Genomic DNA, 23,804 nt, shown 5'->3' with positions numbered 1-23,804 from the left:
GGACTGAAGATCACAACAACAACATCTTTTGTTACACATGTGTTCCAAACAAGTGTTGTTCCTTTACTTTTCAAATATGTTTTAAGTCTGTATGTTTACATAATGGGCTACTTAACAATATGTATATATAGCATTATCTGTGCAGAGTGGCTGCACAGTTTGAGGCACCATGTCACAGATTGCGTGACCCCTCCTGCCGGAGGTTCGAGTCCTCCCCCAGGCATGGGTGTGTGTGTTGTTCTTAGCATAAGTTAGTTTAAGTAGTGTGTAAGTCTACGGACCAATGACCTCAGCAGTTTGGTCCCTTACGAATTCACACACATTTGAACAGTTGAACATAGCATGCAACTTAATATTGTCTAAACTGCCTAAACCAGTTTTTCTTTTAGTTGTAGTCTTTATTGTAAACCCCACCATCTCAGTCTCTCTTTGTTCATTTTAACTTAACATGAAAATAAATGTTTGAAAAATAAATTTATTGCCGCTGCTGTCATTTCTGCAATTTATCATTACTGAGACATTACATATAAATATTGTTCTGTCTGCCTTATTCTAAAGTATCTTACAGAAGTGCTCTTGATAATTCTTGCAGTATACTTGTTTTAGTTCCTGATAATCATCTGTATTCCTTCAGGTTCCACACACAGTTTCATGGTAGTTGCCCCTCCGCTTATTGTAATACAAAAGTTTTCATGCACCTTCTCATTGACATCTCCTGCATGTCCACAATAACCTTAATTTTGTTTCTGGAGTAACATTATGCCCCAGCATTAACAGATTATAATGCCCTCTCTCTCTCTCTCTCTCTCTCTCTCTCTCTCTCTCTCTCTCTCTCTCTCTCTCTCTCTCTCTCTCTCTCTCTTTCACTGATTATCATTGAGCCTCCATACATTAGGTTCCATGTCTCCTCATAGGTAAAAATCACAACCAGCAGATTTTAGTTACTTTCCTTATGGAAACATCATTTCAGGAGTTGTCAAAAATGCACTTTGTCCTTTGACTTATGAACTCTCTCTATCCTTATTTTCATTAACATTGACAGCTCCATTCCCGAGGAGCTAAATCATTCCAAATCTGATAAATATGATTTGAATACTGTAATAATATCAAATTTTTAATTTTGCTGTGATGTCAGTCTCTGATCGCATTTCCATTGTTTCTGCTCACTGATCTTCCTCACACACTTTCTCAGTATTGCAGTCAGGTGATGCTTAATATTCGCCTATTGAGGGAAAATGGTTCTATACCCATGTATATGAACTCTATTTACTGACCACCCTTAAAATTTGTGTGATAAAAACTTTTATAGTTGAATTTCCTAATACCTTAGTTCCATTTTTTCCTGAACAACTACCTTCCTGCACTGCTACTTTCTCTAAATTACTTTAACTGCTAAGTTAAAAACCTGCTTTCAACCTGTTTATTGTATGTGTCTCACATAACCCATTCATATGTCTACAAATGCTTTGAATGCCGTCTGATGATCATAATGCCACAGTAAGTACATATAAATGTGTGAGACTGTCGGATTAGTGCACTTCCAGTAGCTGTATTATTATTACTAAATGGTGTATTTGAAGCATGTTGTCCAAAAATTGTCCATTCATTGCAGCAGTCTTGTTAGCCTCTCTTTAGTTTGTGCTTCATTGTGAACAATTTGTTGTTTGGCCTGCTAAGCTATGCCTCTGGGGAACGTAGGAAAAGTAGTGTGGAAACTGGCACGTTGAATCGTAAGTCATTCATCTTTACTGACAGTAACATGTTAACAGTGAACAGATATTCTTTTTGGCAGTGTGTGTTTCATTATCTGTGCAGACAATCTCTCAGCAGCACTGCTACCTCCTGGCTCCCACACGAAAACACCCGCTCACACAGTGCCTTTCTGTGCAGTGCGCCAGCCACTAATAGGAGGAGGCACAACGCGGGCCCGCAGCCAAACAGCGACCACGGCGGAACTCCTGCCACAGCTGCGCTGCCCGTGACTTCCCGTAACACTCCTCCGTCTGATGACACCACCATCTCTCGCATGTGGTGAGTTGCATCACTATGCCTGCCCAATTTCTAGACTTGTAGTATCATTTAATGGGGCATTCACCAAGTAAAAAAATAAAATTTCCATTATTTGATAAAGAAAAGTTACAGTTGTCAGTAGAAATTTTTTTTTTTTATAGCTTTTGTGTTATGACATGGTGAAATCTGAAATTTGAGTATGTGTGCATAATAGAGTTGCACACCCTTCTCTGGATTCACAGTGAGTACTCTGACATGATGGACTGTATTTGAGTGTGTGTGATGGGTTTTGATTGCAAGTGACGCATGGGTTTGTGCACGCTCGGATGAGGAGCCCAGATGAGGGTGAAGCCTCATGAATTTGCTACTGGAATATGTTCAGTTCAGAATGACTCAAATGCATTCACGTGGCAGTTGTACCGTATGAGCCATATCCTTTCCCAAACATTCTTGATATATTTGTAGGTTGAATGCAGTTTCTGTTTATGTATCTTACAAATTAGTGCTGAAGGAAATTGGTGCATAAGCAGGGTTTTGGTGCATTGTCATTCAGCAAAATGTAAATGTTATATAAATGAATAATTGTGAATATAAATTTACAGAGGTTCTCAGAAAGAAATAATGAAGGAAGAGAAAGCAGATATGGAAATTGGAGGGACAAAGAATGAATATTCAGTACAGGAGTTAAGATGTGGCATGTTAGGAAGGTGTGTTCAAATATAATTTGAATTTTCATTAAATGACTTCATTGGGCACGTGTGTAACAACCACTGAAAATTTCTACTATTAGTGGAACTTGACCTGGATTTCCTGCTTATCACAAGTAGTTGCCTTAACCATTAGGCTGTCGGAGCATGCCTCCAGTTCTTACTTGAACTTCCATTGTCACTTATGTTTCCACCTCTGACTTCCAAACACTAGCACCCATAGATGAAAGTTGGAGTTAGATCTGCAGGCCAGTTCTACTGGCCTAATAGTTAAGGTGCCTGCTTGAGATATGCAGGAATTCCAGTCTGTACTGTTGTGTGGAGATGTGTGCTCCACCATATATACCTCTCCAGTTGTAAACAACCTCCTATAGCTGACAGAGTTTAGTAATTTTATTGATCCATTTTCATCTACAGCTGCACAATGTGCAAGAGATATTTGGATTTTTTTTTGTTAATATTAACATTTTTACATATACTTTTGTACATAACAACACACAATAATGCATCAATTAATGATGAATACTTAAATAAATGTTGTTACGCTATATACAGATAAAATACAAATGTTCTTCTGAATGAGACTACATTGGGTAAACACACCAAAATTTAGTTTTGTAGGTATTCATATACTGTGTAAAAGCAGTGATCAACCAAGTACGACTACAGTTCAGATTTGAAGTGACCAATGTTTTGTATGTGTTTAATGGTATCTGGTAAGGCACTGTATTGTTTGATACTAGGATGGATAAGGCTGTTTTGAAATAAATTTGTGTTGGAGTGCCATGAGTAGTGTTTTTGATTCATCTTGGGGCAATTTTTATGAAATTATATCCTGAAGTACACTTTTCTTTTTCAAATTCAGTACCCACTGATGACGGACATAGTTGGCTTTTTGAAAAAGAATATCACTGTTTCACAGTGCCATTGCAGTTCGTTTTAAAGTCAACAACGAACCACTGTGCACCTGAATAATACTTACATAGGTCTGACAGTAACATCTGCGAGATTTTCCAGCTACTTTATGAAAGTAAGAGTAAAGTGTAACAAGCTGTTGCATAATACAGTAGTCTCTTAACTATTCAGGGGGTACATGATAGCAAAACTACTATTTTGATGTTGATAAGGGGTAAGAAAGTATCACAGGGGCTTAGTAGATGGGCTTTGATTACTTAGGTCAATCAGCCACAGTTGTCCATGATCCACTACTTCAGTATACATTTAAAAGCCTCATCCAGTATAGTTCAAGAACAGAAGTACATCAACCTTCACAGTTAATCATGAGTGACATAGGACATGTACCATCATGTTAAAATTTTTAAAAGTAATCATAACAGGCTAGATCACAAGGCACATTTACTGAAAGATCACCGGTTTCAATCACAGCATGATCATCTTTAGACTTACAACTGTATTGATGGGTAATGGCTGTGTATGGAGTAGGAACTGCTGAATGATCTGGCAGTTGACTATCATTATTCAGTGGTTCCTGATCCATGCACAACCATTAACCATCAGTATGGCTTTAGGGCTGAAATGATCATGTGACTGAAACCAGTGACCTTCCAATAAATGTGCCTTGCAATCTTTCAAGGATTATATGTTGATAACTCCAATAATCTTTTTTTCAAAAATATTGATCAAAAGTATCCCAATGACATGATTTGCATGCAGCCTACATAATGTAACTTTCTTATGGTCCATTAATCACTTACCAGTACAATTGTTTGACTGCACAAAATTGTTACCAGTAGTGATCAAATTCCAGGTGCAGACAAATATCACAATACAATAAATATCAGGAAACAGTTTATTAGACATGAGCTGGCCCATATCACTTGTAAACTAAAATTAATTACAGTAAGTTAACATTCCTAAAGTTTTTTTTTTTTTTTCATGAGTCTACTGACTGATTTGATGCGGCCCGCCACGAATTCCTTTCCTGTGCTAACCTCTTCATCTCAGAGTAGCACTTGCAACCTACATCCTCAATTATTTGCTTGACGTATTCCAATCTCTGTCTTCCTCTACAGTTTTTGCCCTCTACAGCTCCCTCTAGTACCATGGAAGTCATTCCCTCATGTCTTAGCAGATGTCCTATCATCCTGTCCCTTCTCCTTATCAGTGTTTTCCACATATTCCTTTCCTCTCCGATTCTGCGTAGAACCTCCTCATTCCTTACCTTATCAGTCCACCTAATTTTCAACATTCGTCTATAGCACCACATCTCAAATGCTTCGATTCTCTTCTGTTCCGGTTTTCCCACAGTCCATGTTTCACTACCATACAACGCTGTACTCCAGATGTACATCCTCAGAAATTTCTTCCTCAAATTAAGGCCAGTATTTGATATTAGTAGACTTCTCTTGGCCAGAAATGCCTTTTTTGCCACAGTGAGTCTGCTTTTGATGTCCTCCTTGCTCCATCCATCATTAGTTATTTTACTGCCTAGGTAGCAGAATTCCTTAACTTCATTGACTTCGTGACCATCAATCCTGATGTTAAGTTTCTCACTGTTCTCATTTCTACTACTTCTCATTACCTTCGTCTTTCTCCGATTTACTCTCATACCATACTGTGTACTCATTAGACTGTTCATTCCGTTCAGCAGATCATTTAATTCTTCTTCACTTTCACTCAGGATAGCAATGTCATCAGCGAATCGTATCATTGATATCCTTTCACCTTGTATTTTAATTCCACTCCTGAACCTTTCTTTTATTTCCATCATTGCTTCCTCGATGTACAGATTGAAGAGTAGGGGCGAAAGGCTACAGCCTTGTCTTACACCCTTCTTAATACGAGCACTTCATTCCTGATCGTCCACTCTTATTACTCCCTCTTGGTTGTTGTACATATTGTATATGACCCGTCTCTCCCTATAGCTTACCCCTACTTTTTTCAGAATCTCGAACAGCTTGCACCATTTTATATTGTCGAACGCTTTTTCCAGGTCAACAAATCCTATAAAAGTGTCTTGATTTTTCTTTAGCCTTACTTCCATTATTAGCCGTAACGTCAGAATTGCCTCTCTCGTCCCTTTACTTTTCCTAAAGCCAAACTGATCGTCACGTAGCGCATTCTCAATTTTCTTTTCCATTCTTCTGTACATTATTCTTGTAAGCAGCTTCGATGCATGAGCTGTTAAGCTGATTGTGCGATAATTCTCGCACTTGTCAGCTCTTGGTGTCTTCGGAATTGTGTGGATGGTGCTTTTCCGAAAGTCAGATGGTATGTCGCCAGACTCATATATTCTACACACCAACGTGAATAGTCGTTTTGTTGCCACTTCCCCCAATGATTTTAGAAATTCTGATGGAATGTTATCTATCCCTTCTGCCTTATTTGACCGTAAGTCCTCCAAAGCTCTTTTTAATTCCGATTCTAATACTGGGCCCCCTATCTCTTCTAAATCGACTCCTGTTTCTTCTTCTATCACATCAGACAAATCTTCACCCTCATAGAGGCTTTCAATGTATTCTTTCCACCTATCTGCTCTCTCCTCTGCATTTAACAGTGGAATTCCTGTTGCACTCTTAATGTTACCACCGTTGCTTTTAATGTCACCAAAGGTGGTTTTGACTTTCCTGTATGCTGAGTCTGTCCTTCCGACAATCATATCTTTTTCCTACAGCCATTTCTTCTTAGCTTCTTTGCACTTCCTATTTATTTCATTCCTCAGCGACTTGTATTTCTGTATTCCTGATTTTCCCGGAACATGTTTGTACTTCCTCCTTTCATCAATCAACTGAAGTATTTCTTCTGTTACCCATGGTTTCTTCGCAGCTACCTTCTTTGTACCTATGTTTTCCTTCCCAACTTCTGTGATGGCCCTTTTTAGAGATGTCCATTCCTCTTCAAATGTACTGCCTACTGCGCTATTCCTTATTGCTGTATCTATAGCGTTAGAGAACTTCAAACGTATCTCGTCATTCCTTAGTACTTCCGTATCCCACTTCTTTCCGTATTGATTCTTCCTGACTAATGTCTTGAACTTCAGTCTACTCTTCATCACTACTATATTGTGATCTGAGTCTATATCTGCTCCAGGGTACGCCTTACAATCCAGTATCTGATTTCGGAATCTCTGTCTGACCATGATGTAATCTAATTGAAATCTTCCCATATCTCCCGGCCTTTTCCAAGTATACTTCCTCCTCTTGTAATTCTTGAACAGGGTATTCGCTATTACTAGCTGGAACTTGTTACAGAACTCAATTAGTCTGTCTCCTCTTTCATTCCTTGTCCCAAGTCCATACTCTCCTGTAACCATTTCCTATACTCCTTCCCCTACAACTGCATTCCAGTCGCCCATGACTATTAGATTTTCGTCCCCCTTTACATACTGCATTACCCTTTCAATATCCTCATACACTTTCTCTATCTGTTCATCTTCAGCTTGCGACGTCGGCATGTATACCTGAACTATCGTTGTCAGTGTTGGTCTGCTGTCGATTCTGATTAGAACAACCCGGTCACTGAACTGTTCACAGTAACACACCCTCTGCCCTACCTTCCTATTCATAACGAATCCAACACCTGTTATACCATTTTCTGCTGCTTTTGATATTACCATATACTCATTTGACCAGAAATCTTTGTCTTCCTTCCACTTCACTTCACCGACCCCTACTATATCTAGATTGAGCCTTTGCATTTCCCTTTTCAGATTTCCTAGTTTCCCTACCACGTTCAAGCTTCTGACATTCCACGCCCCGACTCGTAGAACATTATCCTTTCGTTGATTATTCAATCTTTTTCTGATGGTAACCTCCCCCTTGGCAGTCCCCTCCCGGACATCCGAATGGGGGACTATTCCGGAATCTTTTGCCAATGGAGAAATCATCATGACACTTCTTCAATTACATGCCACATGTCCTGTGGATACACGTAACGTGTCTTTAATGTAGTGGTTTCCATTGCCTTCTGCATCCTCATGTCATTGATCATTGCTGATTCTTCCGCGTTTAAGGGCAATTTCCCACCCCTAGGACAAGAGTGCCCTGAACGTCTAACCGCTCCTCCGCCCTCTTCGACAAGGCCGTTGGCAGAATGAGGCTGACTTCTTATGCCGGAAGTCTTTGGCCGCCAATGCTGATTATTTATCAAAATTTAGGCAGTGGTGGGAATCGAAACCCGGGACCGAAGACGTTTCGATCATGAATCAAAGACGCTACCCCTAGACCACTGGTACATGTTATCACCTTTCATTAATATCGGAAACAACTAATGCCCATAATTCATCCACATAAATCATTCCCTAATCCTTACACAAAACTAAATTTGTTTGTGGTGAAGAGATATCACAAGAGGATTTGGTGTCTCAAAGCTAGATAAAAATTCTAAGCAATATTTCTCTCTAGAAGATTTTCCAGTCGCCTACTAAACTACATTTACCTGAATTGGTCAATGAACTATCCAGTGGGAATGCTATCCAGCAACTGTTGTCTCTGTTAACTAACCACAAAGGAAGCTAAATATGATTTCATTCACAAATAGCGAACTTGGATTGACATAATGTAAAGTTTTGTGCTGCGTGGGGATTTGAACCAAGCACTTAATCTGATTGTTAATTAAATACAACCAAATGTAAGATAAGGTACTTTTTCAGCAGTAGCTAATGCTTGAAGCAGCAATGACGAGATGGATAGATAATTTTTGCCTCACTAGAATTAGAACCTGACACCTACCTCCATTGTTTTCTAGAAAAATGGGTGTTAAATGTAGGTTCCTTTCACCAGTAGCGAGAAATGCCCCATGTTCTCACTAGTTATAATGTGACAGTGTGTTTGTTGGTGAATGGGAATCAAAAACTGCAGGTATTGTCATGGACTATACATGAAGGGATGTTAACCGTCGAATTCTTTTTCGCCAGTGCCACACACAAACTTGAAATGATGTCACGAAATATCCTGTGTCTTACTGGAAGTTGAAATCATTCTGTGCCATTATTGTTGACAGTGAATGAATAAATGTTAAGAAATCAAAATTGTTTGCCACCAGCAGTTAGGTGTCCTCATGTTATAAGTTCAAAAGACATGATGAAAATCTTTGTGCTGTACTATGATTTTAAAATCTTGAACAGACAGAATTGATGGGACTGTATTGTCATGAAGGGATCAAATCCTGTTAATGGGAAAACCTGAGTTGGAATTGCAGTCAGTTCAGAACCAATACACTTAACATAAAAGATGGAATAGTGTCTTGTGATATTAAATGGCATTTGGCTCATTAACTAGAATAAAGTTACAAGTGTAACAAATCTTATTAGTGACAGAGTTTCTACACACTGACACTTCCACTCAAAGTAACCTCTATTTGGTAGGGAAGAGAGACCATGTTTAATGTGATTTTGGAACCACAGTGTAATCTTATATTGTTCATGTTACCAGGGGAGAGTTGTATCTGTTTGTGCCTGTTAAGAACCATTGCCTGAATAGGAAAGGAAGCCACACCCTAAGATGGCGGCTAGTGTTGATATGCATAGTGTTCATGTGGAAAAAAGTGAAAATTACACCGATAAAAACAGCGTGTGCACGAATTGTAGTGATGAAATCAGAAAGTTAAATGATCGTTTAAGTAGTCTGCAACTAACCATTAATACTCTGATGAGCAAACTAAAAAAACTTACGTCCGGAAAGTGTGAACCTATATCAAACTTGCCTCACAGTAACCACGAAATTCCAGGCAAAGTGAAAAACAAAGCGCCTCATTCTCAACAAAGGTTATTGTATGAGCTTAATGCTGCGTTTACAAGCAGGTTCAGTGTGCAATCAACTGTGCAAGGTAAGAAACATTGTGCATGTGATAAAACTAACTTCCGAGCTGAATATGAAACTACAAATACGCGAAGAGATAAATCCAAAAGAATGCCTAACAACTCAACTACTGTTATGAAAGGAAATAAAACTGAAAGACCTGAACACTTGCGTGACCCAAATATCAAGTATTTGTCCAGCGCTAATACTAAATTGTTTGGCCATAACGACGGTGGACCTTCTAAACAGGCAGGGAAACCTAAACGAAGAAAAGTAGTTTTGATGGCAGACAGTCATGGTCGTGGATTTGCTCGCCTTCTGAGCGGTCAGTCCAGTTTACAAACAATCGTTCACACAAAGCCTGGTGCTTCTATGTCGGAAGTTTGCAATCATGTACGATCCACAGACGTTGCTGACTTATCCTCTGAAGACTTTGTTGTGCTAATTGGTGGGTCAAATGACGTATATAAAGACGAAACCCACAAAGCAAAACAAGAACTAAAAATGTGCTTATGACAGTTGACACACACAAATGTTTTAATGCTGAGCATTCCACATCGGCATGACTTACCGTCTTGGTCATGTGTAAATAAAGAAATAATCAATGCCAACCAACAAATTTCATTACTTTGCAAACGTTTCAGAAATGTAGAACTCGTAAATGTTAATAATATTGTGCGCATATTCCACACATTACATGGACTGCACGTTAACAACATCGGGAAAAAACTGCTCGTCGGAAAAAATTGAAGAAATTATCACCAAGAGGCATCAAACACTCAAAAGCAAAATCATCCTGGATTGGCCCCCCAAATATTCGAAGGAAACAACGCCAGCAAGACCTCACTCACCAACATAAACAACAAAAGAAGGAACTAGGTGCCTCCAATATTCAGGCAGTAACAGCTATACCAATTGCAGACCCAGCTCTAACACCAGCAGCAATATTATCAACAGTAGGAGCAGCAGCTGAACAACTACCAAGGGAGCCAGACACAGAAGAAAATTCTGCTGCAGATGATAATAGAAGAATAGATGCAGTCGGGAAAAGAAAAGCAGTACTTCCAGCACACCTGAATGATTTTTTATTGACAAGGTAAAGGTAAGTGATCAATTAAATATGCCAAAGTCTAACAATATGCCAAAGCCTAACAAACCCTTTAATTTCATGCTGATTCATCAAAATGTCCAATCATTGCTAAACAAATTAAGTGAAGTTGAAATTTTATGTACTGATGAGCTAAAAAACGTTTCTGTAGTGTGTATAACTGAACACTTGCTGCCTAAAGATGCAATGTCAGTCACAAAACTTGCAGACTTCAATCGTTCTTCATCATTTTCTAGAATTACATCCAGTCATGGAGGGTCATGTATATTTGTTAAAAGTGGCATTGATTATTGTAACATAAAACCCATTGAACTGTTAGCTGAAGAGAAGATTTTTGAAATATCCGCAGTTGAACTCTCTGCATTAAAATTAATAATCATCTGCGTATATAGGAACCCTGACGGGAACTTAAATAATTTGTCACCAACTAGAAGCAGCTTTAAATACTGTAAAAAAACTTCAACAAAACAGTGATCCTATGTGGAGATTTTAATATAGATTTTCAAGAAATCTCGAAAGACCAGCAAAGCTTGATGATCCTACTGGAAACATATAACATGAAAGCCACCGTAGACTCTCCTACAAGAGTTACACCAACAACTAGCTCAACAATTGATCAGATATTAATAAACACAAATGTAAATCACAATTTCTGTGCCAGAAATCTTAATACTGGCTTCAGTGATCACTATGCACAGTTTATTGCTTTGCAAGCCCCAAGTGAAACAACTGAGAAAGAGGAACTTGTAAAAGAAGCAAGGAAATTCACTAACAAACAAATAAACCTTTTTGTACAGAGACTAAGTGAAGAAACTTGTTATGAAGTGTATACTTGTGAAAATACTAACAAAAAGTTTGAAAAATCATGGAAATCTTCATGTCCTACTTTGAAGCTGCATTTCCATTAAAAAAGTAAAAATGTCAACCTAACTTCAAAAAGAACAAATGGATTACAAAAGGTATTAGAATATCTTGTGCAGAGAAAAGAAGATTACACGCTATAGCAAAGACACAGAACATGCCTCATGACTTTCATTTGTACCTGAAGAATTACAAAAGGATCCTCAAAAATGTTGTAAGGAAAGCTAAAACAATGGCAAATGACAAATACATTGAAAATTCAAAAAACAAATCTAAAGCTATATGGGAAGTTATAAAACATCAAACAAGTGAAACTAAACAATATAAAAATATGAACTTATGTTATGAAGGACAAATGATTTCTTGCCCAACAGAAATTGCAGGGACCTTCAACAAATATTTTGCAAATGTAAGTGAACAGTTGGTGAGTGGACTGGAAGAACACAACAAAATATCACCTTCATCATGCAATAGTGTGAGAAATGTGTCTATATCTTTGTTCCTTTCAGCCACAAATTCTGAAGAAATTTTATCAGTTATAAAAACCTTGAAAACAGGGTACTCATGTGGAATTGATGGAATACCAGATGCAAGCTGAACCCTTGACACATTTGTGCAACAGCTCACTGGCATCAGGAACCTTCCCTTCATGCTTAAAAACAGCAAAGCTGAAAGCACTGTTCAACAATGGAAATCCAGAATGTGTTTCAAATTATAGACCAATAGCCCTACTGCCTGTATTTTCTAAAATTTTAGAAAAAGTTTTTTTATAAGAGATTGTCTGATTTCCTAAATAAAAATAAAATTCTCTCTCCTTCACAGCATGGCTTCAGGAAAGGCTATTCAACTGAAAGTGCAATATTTGAATTTCTTAATGAAATCCATACTAAACTGGATGCAGGTGAGTTTGTGACAGGCATATGTCTTGATTTATCTAAAGCTTTTGACGTCATTGACCATAGTGCCCTACTGCAGAAGCTTGACCAGTTAGGAATTAGAGGTATATCCAATGAGTGGCTCAAGACATACCTATGTGGTCGCAAACAGGTGGTTGAAGTGCAATGTACTGACCATAACAAAATCAGCTACTACTGTTCAGGATATGAAAATGTGAAATATGGTGTCCCTCAAGGATCAGTATTAGGACCCATTCTGTTTCTCCTCTATGTCAATGATCTTATGTACAACAAGTATTGCCAAACTACCCTCCAATTTGCAGACGATACAAGCTTCCTTATTAGTGGTAAAACAGAAGAAAAACTTAAAGACTCCGCTATCCAAATAATGAACAGTGTAGAACAGTGGTTCAGCTACAACAAGCTAATTATAAACAAAGAAAAGACAGTAACACTGAACTTCTATATGTAAAAGGAGGACACCACCCAAACATAGAAATAGAACTTAGGGACAGAGTTCTCGAAAGTGTTGACAGCACTAAATTTCTGGGACTCTGGCTCCAGAACAACACCAAATGGGAGGTACATATTAAATATTTGCAAAGAAAACTAAGCAAAACCTGTTACATGATACGGATCTTAAAAACTTGTTGCAGCAAAGCCAGCCTGTCAAATGTATACCACTCCTATGTGCATTCTGTAATTAAATATAGCATAATCTTCTGGGGAAATACAACAACAAATATTAAACTTTTCAGGATGCAAAAGAGAATACTAAGAATTATTGAAGGGGTAATCAATACGAAATCATGCAGACCCATATTTAAAAAAACTGTCAGTTCTTCCTCTTCCTTGCATTTTTATCTACGAAACATTGGTTTTCATCAAACAATATATTGATAGACGCCCAGATATCTTATTAAAAAATGAAGATATACATGCACATAATACAAGGCAAAAATCTGACCTTCATGTGAAACAGGTGAGAACATCATTGTGCCAAAAACGCACACTACATACTGGGATAAAGATTTTCAATAATCTACTTAAACATATTAAATCAATAGGTAAACTCTGTAGTTTTAAGGCTGAAGTAAAGGCATATTTAATTGATCATTGCTTTTACAGTCTGACAAAATATATAAAAGCCAAACAACAAAAATAAAAATGCATTATTAATATTCTACTTTGTATATTGCCTGTAATGTTTGTTGTATTTATGAATCTGTGCTAAATTACCTCAATATCTTGTCCTTAGGATTGCAATAGAAACTGTATTTTATCTTGTAAATACCTAACCATGTCCAAAATCCTTGTATATATTCTATACATATAGGATTTGAAGGACTAAATAAATAAAGTGTGCAAACCTAACACTAATCCTCCATACTAGCAAAGTACACATGTGGCTTGGTAATGTTTTTGTCATAACACAGGTGCTCCACACTGAATGAGAATTCTGACTCTCTCAAGTGGATTAAAGCCTGTTCAGTACATTTATTCCCTTGTTTGAATCAAATCACCATTAACCAGCTGCCTCAGTTACCCAATATGCCCATTTGACTTGATTTTTTATCACTGAAATAAAATGACATAATGGCCACCTACACAGACAACTGACACTGTAGGAGACAGAAGTTTTTGCATAAGTTGTCACATTGCACTATATTTTTCCATAATGTTGGAATCCATACCTCATCCATCTGCTAACAGTATCAATAAGCTGTCCGTGTTGACATTTCCATGGAGCACTTCACACTGTTAAATGTGATTATCTAACTGATAAGTTCATCAATCTGGCAGATGACTGTTAATAGGTGGCTGGAAAATTTTGTAAAGAGCGAGACTACTTCAAATTATCATCGAACTTAAGGGGATCCGGAATGCCCTATACTTGCAATGTTAAAATAACGCTTATAAATTACATCTTTCCTCACAAAGTATTTGAGGTAGGAAGCTGAACTTTTTACAGATTATTTATTGGAGTATGGGCTACAACTTAACATAGGGATTTAACAAAATTTTAGTTCAGTTATTAAAGATGATTTTTTTTCAATTGTAATGAAAATTCACAACATTTTTTTTTGCAATTTTTTATTTATATATTCAAAAATATACAGTTTTTTGGAAAAAGGCTGTGTTAAATTATGCAGAAGGTACTGTGTAACATTTACTGAAAGTTTGAAACAAATATGTTTGGAAGATCCTTAGAAAACATGTAATTAGTATGAGAAAATAAAAGTTTTGGGAATCCAGCGACAAAGATTGGATTAACTTTTTAGTGCATTCCAGGTCCATAGGATGGATTATCTTCATCCTCTGCAAACTCTTCCTCCAGCTTCCTCTTGTTCCTCCTCCTGTTTACTCTTGCTTGTATTTCGAGACTCTTTACAGCCCTGTCTGCAGCCCGAAGGCGTTCCTTGTCTAAAGCAAGCATCGCTCGTTGTTGTGTTCGTAGATTTTGCTACCATTTTCTTCAGTTGCAGTTACTGCAACACTGTTCCAAAAGGTGGTCATGTATGAACACTTATCACATTTCAGTTGTATTTCACTAGCAAGTCCTACGTGCTTTATTGTGGAGAGTTCCAGACCAACTTCACTACAATGAATACATCTTACACAGTTTGAAAAAATTCCTTTGAGAACCAACATATCAAATAATTCATTCACATCCGATTCGCCCATAAAACATTCATAGTTTTCACTCATTGAACCAAGCTTCTTCTGTGAAGTATTTTCTTTCCCACTTTGACTGCTATGGGCAGGTGTACTTGAGAGGTTAGGTTCACTCACTTGGTTATCGTCTTTATTGTTTACAGTAATAACACATACCTTTGGCTTTCCAACATTTCTCCTTTTCTTAAAAGCCTTCAAAGGATTTCTAATAACTTTACTTTTACTCATTATTATACTTCAACAAAACAGAGACTCAAGAAACAGAATTAATTACGAATATTTTCGAGATAACGACAGAGTAAATAAACATGAAACAATCGACAACCACACCAGCGATATATATTGAACCATCACAGGTTAGCCACAACACATACTTTATCTCACATCACTAAAATGTACCTGATGAACACGGACGTTAATAATAACAGCATTTGACAGCAGTTTAACAGCGCCACAGTGGGTCACGCCCATGTAGAACACATTTCAAAAAAATTTTAAAAATAGTTGTAGTCTTCGGAATTGAATAAATTATATATCTATTAAAAGGTAATAGTCTGCAGATTCAGGAAACGCAAAAAAGTAAAAATTGAACTTTTCATGATTTTGAGCCTTAAAGTCCAAATATTCTTGAGAAACAACTCGTTTGCAAATAAATTAGTTTTGTCGAAGGATTAGGGTATTATTTATGTAGTTGAGTCATCTCTGATACTAATAATAGGGCCAACATTTTGGAAAGGTCACTTATTGTAATAAACCTAAATTTGTGCACTGTTTCACCCCTAATAAGGTGTCTGTAATATTGTGGTACTAATTTACAGCTGGTGTAAAACAAAGGGCTGTAGATAGAGAGTAGCTGAATGAAACGTGTTTGGCTGACAAGAGTGCAATTCCTGTGGTTAACACTTCGTACAGACATGAGATGGAATGATCACATAGGTTCAGCCATGGGTAAAGCAGGTGGTAGACATTTTATGTGTAGACTACTGGGAATGTGCAATCAGTCTCCAGAGAAGGTTGCTTAAAAATCACTCATGCGACTGGTTCCACAATATTGCTCTAGTGTGTGGGACTCATACTAGTTAGGACTGAATGTGCGCAGAGAAGGTGGCACAAATGGTCAGAGGGTTCTTTATCTTTTGGGAAATTGTCACAGAGATACTGAAGGAACTGAACTGGAAGTCTGTTGAAGATAGATGTAAACTATCACCAGAAAATCGATTAACGAAGTTTCAAGAACCAATTTTAAATGATTACTCTAGGAATTTACTGCAATCCCTATGGATCACTCTCACAGGGATAGTGAGGATAAGATTAGAATAATTACTGTATGCACAGAGGCATTTAAACAATCAACGTTCCCACACTCCATATGTGAACGTAACAGGAAGAAGCCCTAATAACTGGTACAATGGGATGTACCCTCTGCAGTGCGCCTCATGGTGGTTTGCAGAATGCAGATGTATATGTAAATGTAGATGTAGAATTATTGCATAGCAGAGCAGTGTTATGTAGTGCTCTCTTGTGTAGTCAGATGACTTTGCCGAAAAGAGATAAGATAACCTGCAAGACATTTACCTTGTGTTGCAGTTCATATCATTTGGATACTTTTGAGCATGATAGTACATCAGGAAATGGAGATATAAACAACATGAGTCATTTTACACAAGAGGTACATGCTGATAATCAACGAGAAGAAAGCATCAGGGATATTATTAAAAAGACAGAACACAGAAAGGGTCAGTTTGTAAGAAAGAGAAACTTCTCACTGTGAAATGACACAGCATTATGCATATCCCAAGACACAAACAACAGTGCTATATAGCACAGTGACCAGCATGATGAAAAGTCTTATGCTGATCACTGTACACACACTGTGTAGCACTATTGCTTCTGTAGGAAGTACTAAAATCAAAATTAGTAGATACTCAGTAGAGAACAGGGTAGAAGACAGAAAAAAATAAACTAGAACTGGAATCCGGAACAAGACATGTTAACAGAGCTAATTTCCATTGCAAAAATATTGATATTAAGAGTGAAGAAAATTTGTAGAGAAAGCAACCACGATAGCTTCTCACAAACCTAAAAAAGCTGCATGGGACTATTGAAGGAGGATAGGAAATGAACAGGGACAATAGTTAAAAAAGGGTAGCAAAGATTTTATTGGTGAAGAGAATACGAAAACTAAGTTAGAGAGCAGAATGTGTCTTGAGAAAAAGTGTGCACACGTGATACTAACAAGAGACAACGACAACGGTGTGTAGGGGGGGGAAATTGAAGACTCCCTCTGGGGCAGGCAGTGGTTGTTAATGCAGTAAAGCACCTTATCCAAAAAGTCACAAGCCATGGAAGACTGTAAAGGAACTACTATAAATAGAGGCTGTACAGTCACCAATAAGAAAACGAACTCAGAAAGACTATCTTTACACAGCAGAATTACAGTGGATCTAATTTTCTTCTAAGAAGTGTAAAAGAATAAAATAAAACAAGCCATTTGGCTATGACACAGTATGTAATGTACAGGTGGTGGACAAAAATGTGGATGTGCCAAAAACACAACACATTACCACCCTTAATGTGGTGTAGGTAAACACAATGGATAAATACAGGTCCTTTATGATTTTAAAAGGTATCTTGGTGGCAGCTTCAAGTTATGCGATGCGAACCATGGGGAAATGCGTCCTGTTCTCTTGGAACATATCGTCATCTTTGGGGAATAAATATTGTTCCATGTGATGGAGCTGATCAGTAAAAATGGTTATGTAATCCTTGTCAGTAATGCTACATTGCACTGTAACTATGGGGCCCAGGGAATACCACCATATGTCTGCACAAATCGCCACCAAACCCCCAACATGTTTCACTCGTGCAACATAATCTCAGCCAGAATTTGGAAATTGTGTCAAACAAGACTAATATGACCAAATAACTTTCTTCCATTGCCCCATGGTCCAGATTTTATGGTTCCAGCACAGTGTTTTCCTGTTACAGGCATTTGCACTGCTGTTGTGTGATTTTGTAATTTTAGCTCATCCTGCAATTCTCTGCTTATGGAACTTCTTTTCTGCTTTGTTTTGGTACTGACACGTTTCGCAAGTGCAACATCCAGTTCTATAGCGAGTTTTGCAGTTGTCATCATCTTATTTTACATCACAGTCCTCTGCAATGACTGTCTGTCACAATCACTTGCTTTCATCCACGTGTGATTTAGCTGATGATGGTTTTCTGCATTCTCTGTGTGCAGTATACATCTTTGATACAGCGCCTTTTGTAACACCAAACACTTCAGCTACCTTGTTTACAGAAATACCCACCATAAGAGCACCAAAAATTTGCCCATGTTGAAATTCACTTAGTTCCTACATAATTCCATCCTAAAACTACACAGATTATTTTTCTGACCATGACTGATACTTCAAATTATTGAGGGCACTGCACAGGTGCCATTGGTGGTCAAATACAATAATGCCAGCTAGCATCTGCATTTATGTTCAGACATTCTTTTCTTCTGGTGTATCCATGTTTTTGTCCAAGTCCTGCGCATGACATGGATGGAACGACAGTTTTATTTAGAGGAGTAAACTACAAAATATCCGAAGTTTTAACATGCGGAAGAGACATAGTGGCATGGCTGCAAGTTCCTTTGTAAGTGAATATTTTTGCACCCTCCAGAATGAAAAGCACAGGAAGAGAGTGAGTTTTTTAGAGATTATATAGTTATCTTGTCTGCCCCGGCACTTCTGTTGGGGGACATTTTAATTTTGTGATTCACAAAGAGAAACAGCAGCCACACTTTAAATTTAGTAAAAACTAAATAATTAATTAGACATGCAAAATACTTGGATCTCATTACACTTGGGTAACAATCAATGAAAGAAGGGTGTTAATTAATATGTGGGAAACTTTTGGTGAAGAGATACAGAAGTGAAAAAGAAGCAAAAAAGTTCATATATACATATAGCCTTTTTTTTATTTTCTTAATTATAGCCTTCAAGACGACGGAGACGCTGTGTAGTAAGTGAATGGAGGTCTTGCGAAAAACGAAAGTAATGTCGGTAAAAATACAGTGTGCGTAAATTCTAGGGGCGAAATTGTGAAACTAAATGAGCATATTTCTAGCCTCCAGCAAAGCATGAGTGTATTGAGTAGTGAGATGTCTAATCTTCGAAAAGAAAGTAAGTCAGCTATTAGTCAAACAAATTTCCATATCTCTTCCACAAAAAAACTCTAACGAGTGGACGAAAATACCATACAAAAACAAATATGAAAACGTCGCCAGGGAGTGAAAACGCCAAACAGTTGGTGGTTAAAAACAAATTTCACGCTCTTTCCTGAGTGAAGAGGAGGATTTAAGCTAACATAGGTAAGGGAACATGAACTTTTGAACAAACCTTATCAACAGAATGCTGATACAGGCTCTAAGTTTAGCATTGAGGCTAACGCTGACGGTGAAAAATTGAGCATGCCATCTATTGCACGTAGTAATGAGACGAATGAGAAAGACAATATCAACAAAAACGTATAACAGTGCAAACACGAAAGTAGTGTATTATTTTTAACGGACAGTCATGGCAAAAACATGACGAGACGTTTCAAAGAAAACAAAAAATACGACGCAACAGGTATTGTGAAGCCAGGAGCAACAACAAAAATCATTATTGGAGTCGACTTACACGATAAAATGTCGGGAAAAAATGACTGTGTCGTATGTGTAGCGGGTGCAAGATGGCGACGAAGGTAGAAGTTCGAAATGTGTCTCTCCACAAAAACGTAAATTTTGCGACAAAAAAGAAATCGTGTGAAAACTGCAAGGGCGAAATTACGAAGCTAAATGAACAAATTAGTAGCCTACAGTTCGTAATCAATGCCCTGAAAATGGATATTACTAAAATTCAAGAAAGAAAAACCGAAGTGAACACGTCACGTTTTCTGCAAGATAGTTCGACAGTTTCCGAAAAGTGGACAAAGGTGAAATGCAGCGGCCGCAAACAAAACGTACAAGATGAAGAGAATTGTGAAATAAATGTAAGCTTCGTGCACGACAACTTGTTTCAAGTACTTTCCACAACAGATTGTGGAAGTGCAGTGTTTAGTGATAGTGCTCATGAACCATGTGAAAAGCAAAAGGAACTTGTAAATAAGCCAGAACAAAAGAATTCGTTGACGCAGAAAAATAAGAAATCCGACTTAAATTTAGTAAACAAACATCTGCCGACCTTATGTAGCTCCGATGGATTATCGGCTTGTGTGAAAAAGAAAGAGGAAATAAACAGCGCAGTTAGGCCTACATCTTGTAGCTCCAAAACAATTACAAAAGTCGAAATATATTCAGACAGCCAAGGGCGAAACATAGCTACTGACTTTCGTAATAAAAGCAATGTGAACTTAACTTCCATGGTGAAACCAGGTGCGAAATTCTGCACAGCAACTGCAATAAGCCACGAAAAAATTCCAACATTAAGCAACAAAGACTTTGCCGTTTTCCTGGCGGGAACAAACGACGTCGCAAGAAACGAAAAGCAAGATCTGTTGCTTTCACTAAAAAGGCGACTGTATGAACTAAGATGTACTAACGTCATTGTATTTTCAGTACCACGTCGTCATGACCTAGCGGAATGGTCCTGCGTTAACAAAGAAGCGGAAAGTGCAAATAGTGGGATGAAACAGATATGCAGACGATTTGAAAATGTCACTTTCATTGATACAAGCAAACTAGGAAGGAGATTCCATACTAGACATGGTTTCCATTTAAGTAGATTAGGAAAAAATTTCGTAATTGCAAAAATAATTGAGATAGTAAGTGCCAAAACGAAAGTAAGTTGTGACAGCTCAAACGTAATTCCCCTCAAGGACAAGGCGCACAAACTACTTGGTGAATCTGAAAATGAAGCATCACCACTACAAGACAAGTGCTAGCAGTTCACAAGGAAGCATATCAATAACAGAACCAACACCTGAAGTATCAGAAACAGCTACACCATCATCATCAATAACAACAACAGAAATGACAGCATCAATGACACCGGGAGCTACACCACCAGCAGCAGCAGCAGCAAGCAACTCACCCTATCCCAGTGAACGACCTACAAGGTGCAGAAAACCTGCCCTTCTGGAGGATTTTTGGTACCTCGCCAGGGCAAGGAACGGCGTATGACACCACAAAATGTAAATACAAATGTAACCAGTTCTCATCCTCATCACCTGCAGATTCTAAGCTTAAACGTTCAGTGTCTTAGAAATAAATCATTAGAACTTGAGGTAGCTATGAACAGTGCAAATATTGACTGCATGTGCATTGTGGAGCATTGGTGCAGAAGTATTGAACTAAGTTAAGTTGAAGTTGGCAAGCCAATAGTGTAGAAAAAATACCAAAAATGGAGGTGTATGTATATTTACTAAACCAAGTATCAGCTATAAAAGGTGTGAAGCTGAATCATTGAGTGTGGCAAATCATTTTGCAGCAGCAGCTGTGCAGCTGAATGAAATACAGGGAAAAGTCATATACAGACCACCTACTGGTGATGCAGGCATATTCTTTAACCAATTAGAAATATTGCTTAACACTCTGTTCACCGATAGAGCCACTGTAGTTGTGTGTGGGGACTTTAATATTAATCTTATGAGTGAAAGTAGGCTAAAAGACCAGTTCCTAAATCTGTTATGTAGTTTCAACCTGCTTCCACACATACACACACCCACAAGAATAACAAATAATACAGTCAGTCTTATTGATAATATATTTTCAAATGTAGGATGCACAGAAGTTGAAGTAACAAATACTGATTTGGGATTATCAGACCACAATGCTCTTGTCCTCAAAATTCCTTCAAGGCCACTGAAAGAGAAAAAAACACTTCATGTATAAAAGAAATTTTTCTACAGAAAACTGTAGAATTCATAAATATGCTAACTAATGAAGCTTGGGCAGAAGTACTATCTCTAACAAATACAAATGATGCATATAACACATTTCCTTCCATTTTCATGGGATATTTTGAAATGTGTTTTCCAAAAAAGCTGTCATAAATCAGGTCACATGGCAATACAAAGCCAAGTTCTTGTATCACAGCTTGCATCAAAACTTCCTGTGGAATGCTAAAGAGACTAATTTCTAAAATGAAAACATCCACAGACCCACAATTCATAGAACATGTCAGGAATTACAAGAGGGTTTATAGAAAAGTAATTGCTAAAGCAAAATTCATGAGAAATGATAGTTTTATAAGACAGTCTGAAATCAAATCAAAAGCCATATGAGGTATTGTGAAGACTGAAACGGAGAAGAGTTGTAAAAACCAGGACATTAGCCTCAAAAATTTAAAAAAATGTCAATATTAATAAACAAGATTTGCTAAATTATATTAACAATTATTTCATAAATGCAACAACTCCAGAAAGCTTAAAATTTACAAATGAAGAAAAACCTGAATATCCAAAAACAGCTTGTAGGATGAGGGTAGAGCCAACAAATGAGGGTGAAGTGTTGAAAGTGATACAAAGCTTGAAACCCAAAATGTAGGCTGGCATAGATTAGGTGCCTGTGTCAATCATAACAAGGACAGCACCACAAATTGCAAAGCCCTTTGCACACATAGCCAATTTATCAAGCAGTGAAGGAGCTTTTCCAGAAAGGCTGAAAATTTCAAAAGTGAAGCCAGTATTTAAAAAATGGCGACAAGTATAAGGAAGAAAACTATCGCCCAATATCTCTCCTCCCAGCATTTTCAAAAATATTAGAAAAACTGATGAAGCACCGAATCAACAAATATATAAATGACCATAATTTACTAAACAGAAATCAGCATGGCTTCCAAGCATGTAAAAATACTGAAACAGCAGAAATGTGCTACACTGAACAAATAATAAAAAATCTAGAAAAAGATTGTAGTGTAGTAGGAGTAAATTTAGACCTCTCCAAAGCTTTTGACACTGTGAACCAGGACATTCTTTTAGAAAAAACTGGAAGCGTTGGGTATACATGGGATAGGGAAAAAATGGTGTGAATCATACCTAAAAAACAGAACACAGGTTGTAGGACTGACATCAACTTACTCCAACCACAAAATAAATTCAGTAAATGGAAATAGGAGTACCACAAGGCAGCATCATAGGGCCCCATATTGTTTCTTGTCTATATAAATGATTTTCACACCTCAGATGATGCAGCCAAAGCAATAATATTTGCAGATGATACTAGTGTGATAAGTGCACCAAAGCAGTTGCTACCAACAACTGCTGATAAAGTACTAAATTACATCCACTCTTGGCTCAATGCGAACAGGGTGACATTGAATGTAAATAAAACAAATTATATGCAGTTTGGGAAAAGATGTCAAAATGTAAATCTCGATCTGGTGTGGGATGACAAAGCCTTAGACGGAGTGACATCCACAAAATTGCTGAGGATTCATGTGGATGAAAACTTAAATTTTAATGACCACGTAATAAAACTTGCACAGAAACTTAATTCAGCCTGTTTTCCCCTCAGAATTATAGCAAATGTTTGTACCTCAGAGGGTGCCAGAATGGCATATTTCAGCTATTTTCAATCTCTTGCCACTAACGAAATATTGTTTTGGGGTTCCACAACAGGGCGCCTAAAACAAATTTTTTTGTTGCGGAAGAGGGCCATCCGAATAATAACTCACAGTCATCCACAGACACACTGCAAACCCATATTCAAAAAACTTAGAATACTTACTGTACCATGGCTATACATATACAGATGTATATTGTATGAGAGAACCCATATTGCAGATTTTCAGACAAATGCCAACATTCATAACTACAA

The 23,804-nt window shown here is 37.6% G+C and overlaps 1 protein-coding gene across 1 annotated transcript in view; it reads left to right on the top strand.

Moving 5' to 3' along the window:
* The window catches only part of LOC124553825 (poly [ADP-ribose] polymerase tankyrase-1-like), a 111,950-nt gene that overhangs the window by 75,211 nt on the left and 12,935 nt on the right, over positions 1-23,804 (top strand). Inside the window, exon 3 of the mRNA XM_047127812.1 lies at positions 1,891-2,031. Coding sequence (XP_046983768.1) covers positions 1,891-2,031 — 141 coding nt within the window. The remainder of the gene's footprint in view (positions 1-1,890; positions 2,032-23,804) is intronic.

This window comes from Schistocerca americana, chromosome 11 (genome assembly GCF_021461395.2).
Source record: "Schistocerca americana isolate TAMUIC-IGC-003095 chromosome 11, iqSchAmer2.1, whole genome shotgun sequence".
In the NCBI taxonomy this organism is placed as follows: domain Eukaryota; kingdom Metazoa; phylum Arthropoda; class Insecta; order Orthoptera; family Acrididae; genus Schistocerca; species Schistocerca americana.
This window is presented reverse-complemented; position numbering and strand designations above follow the sequence as displayed.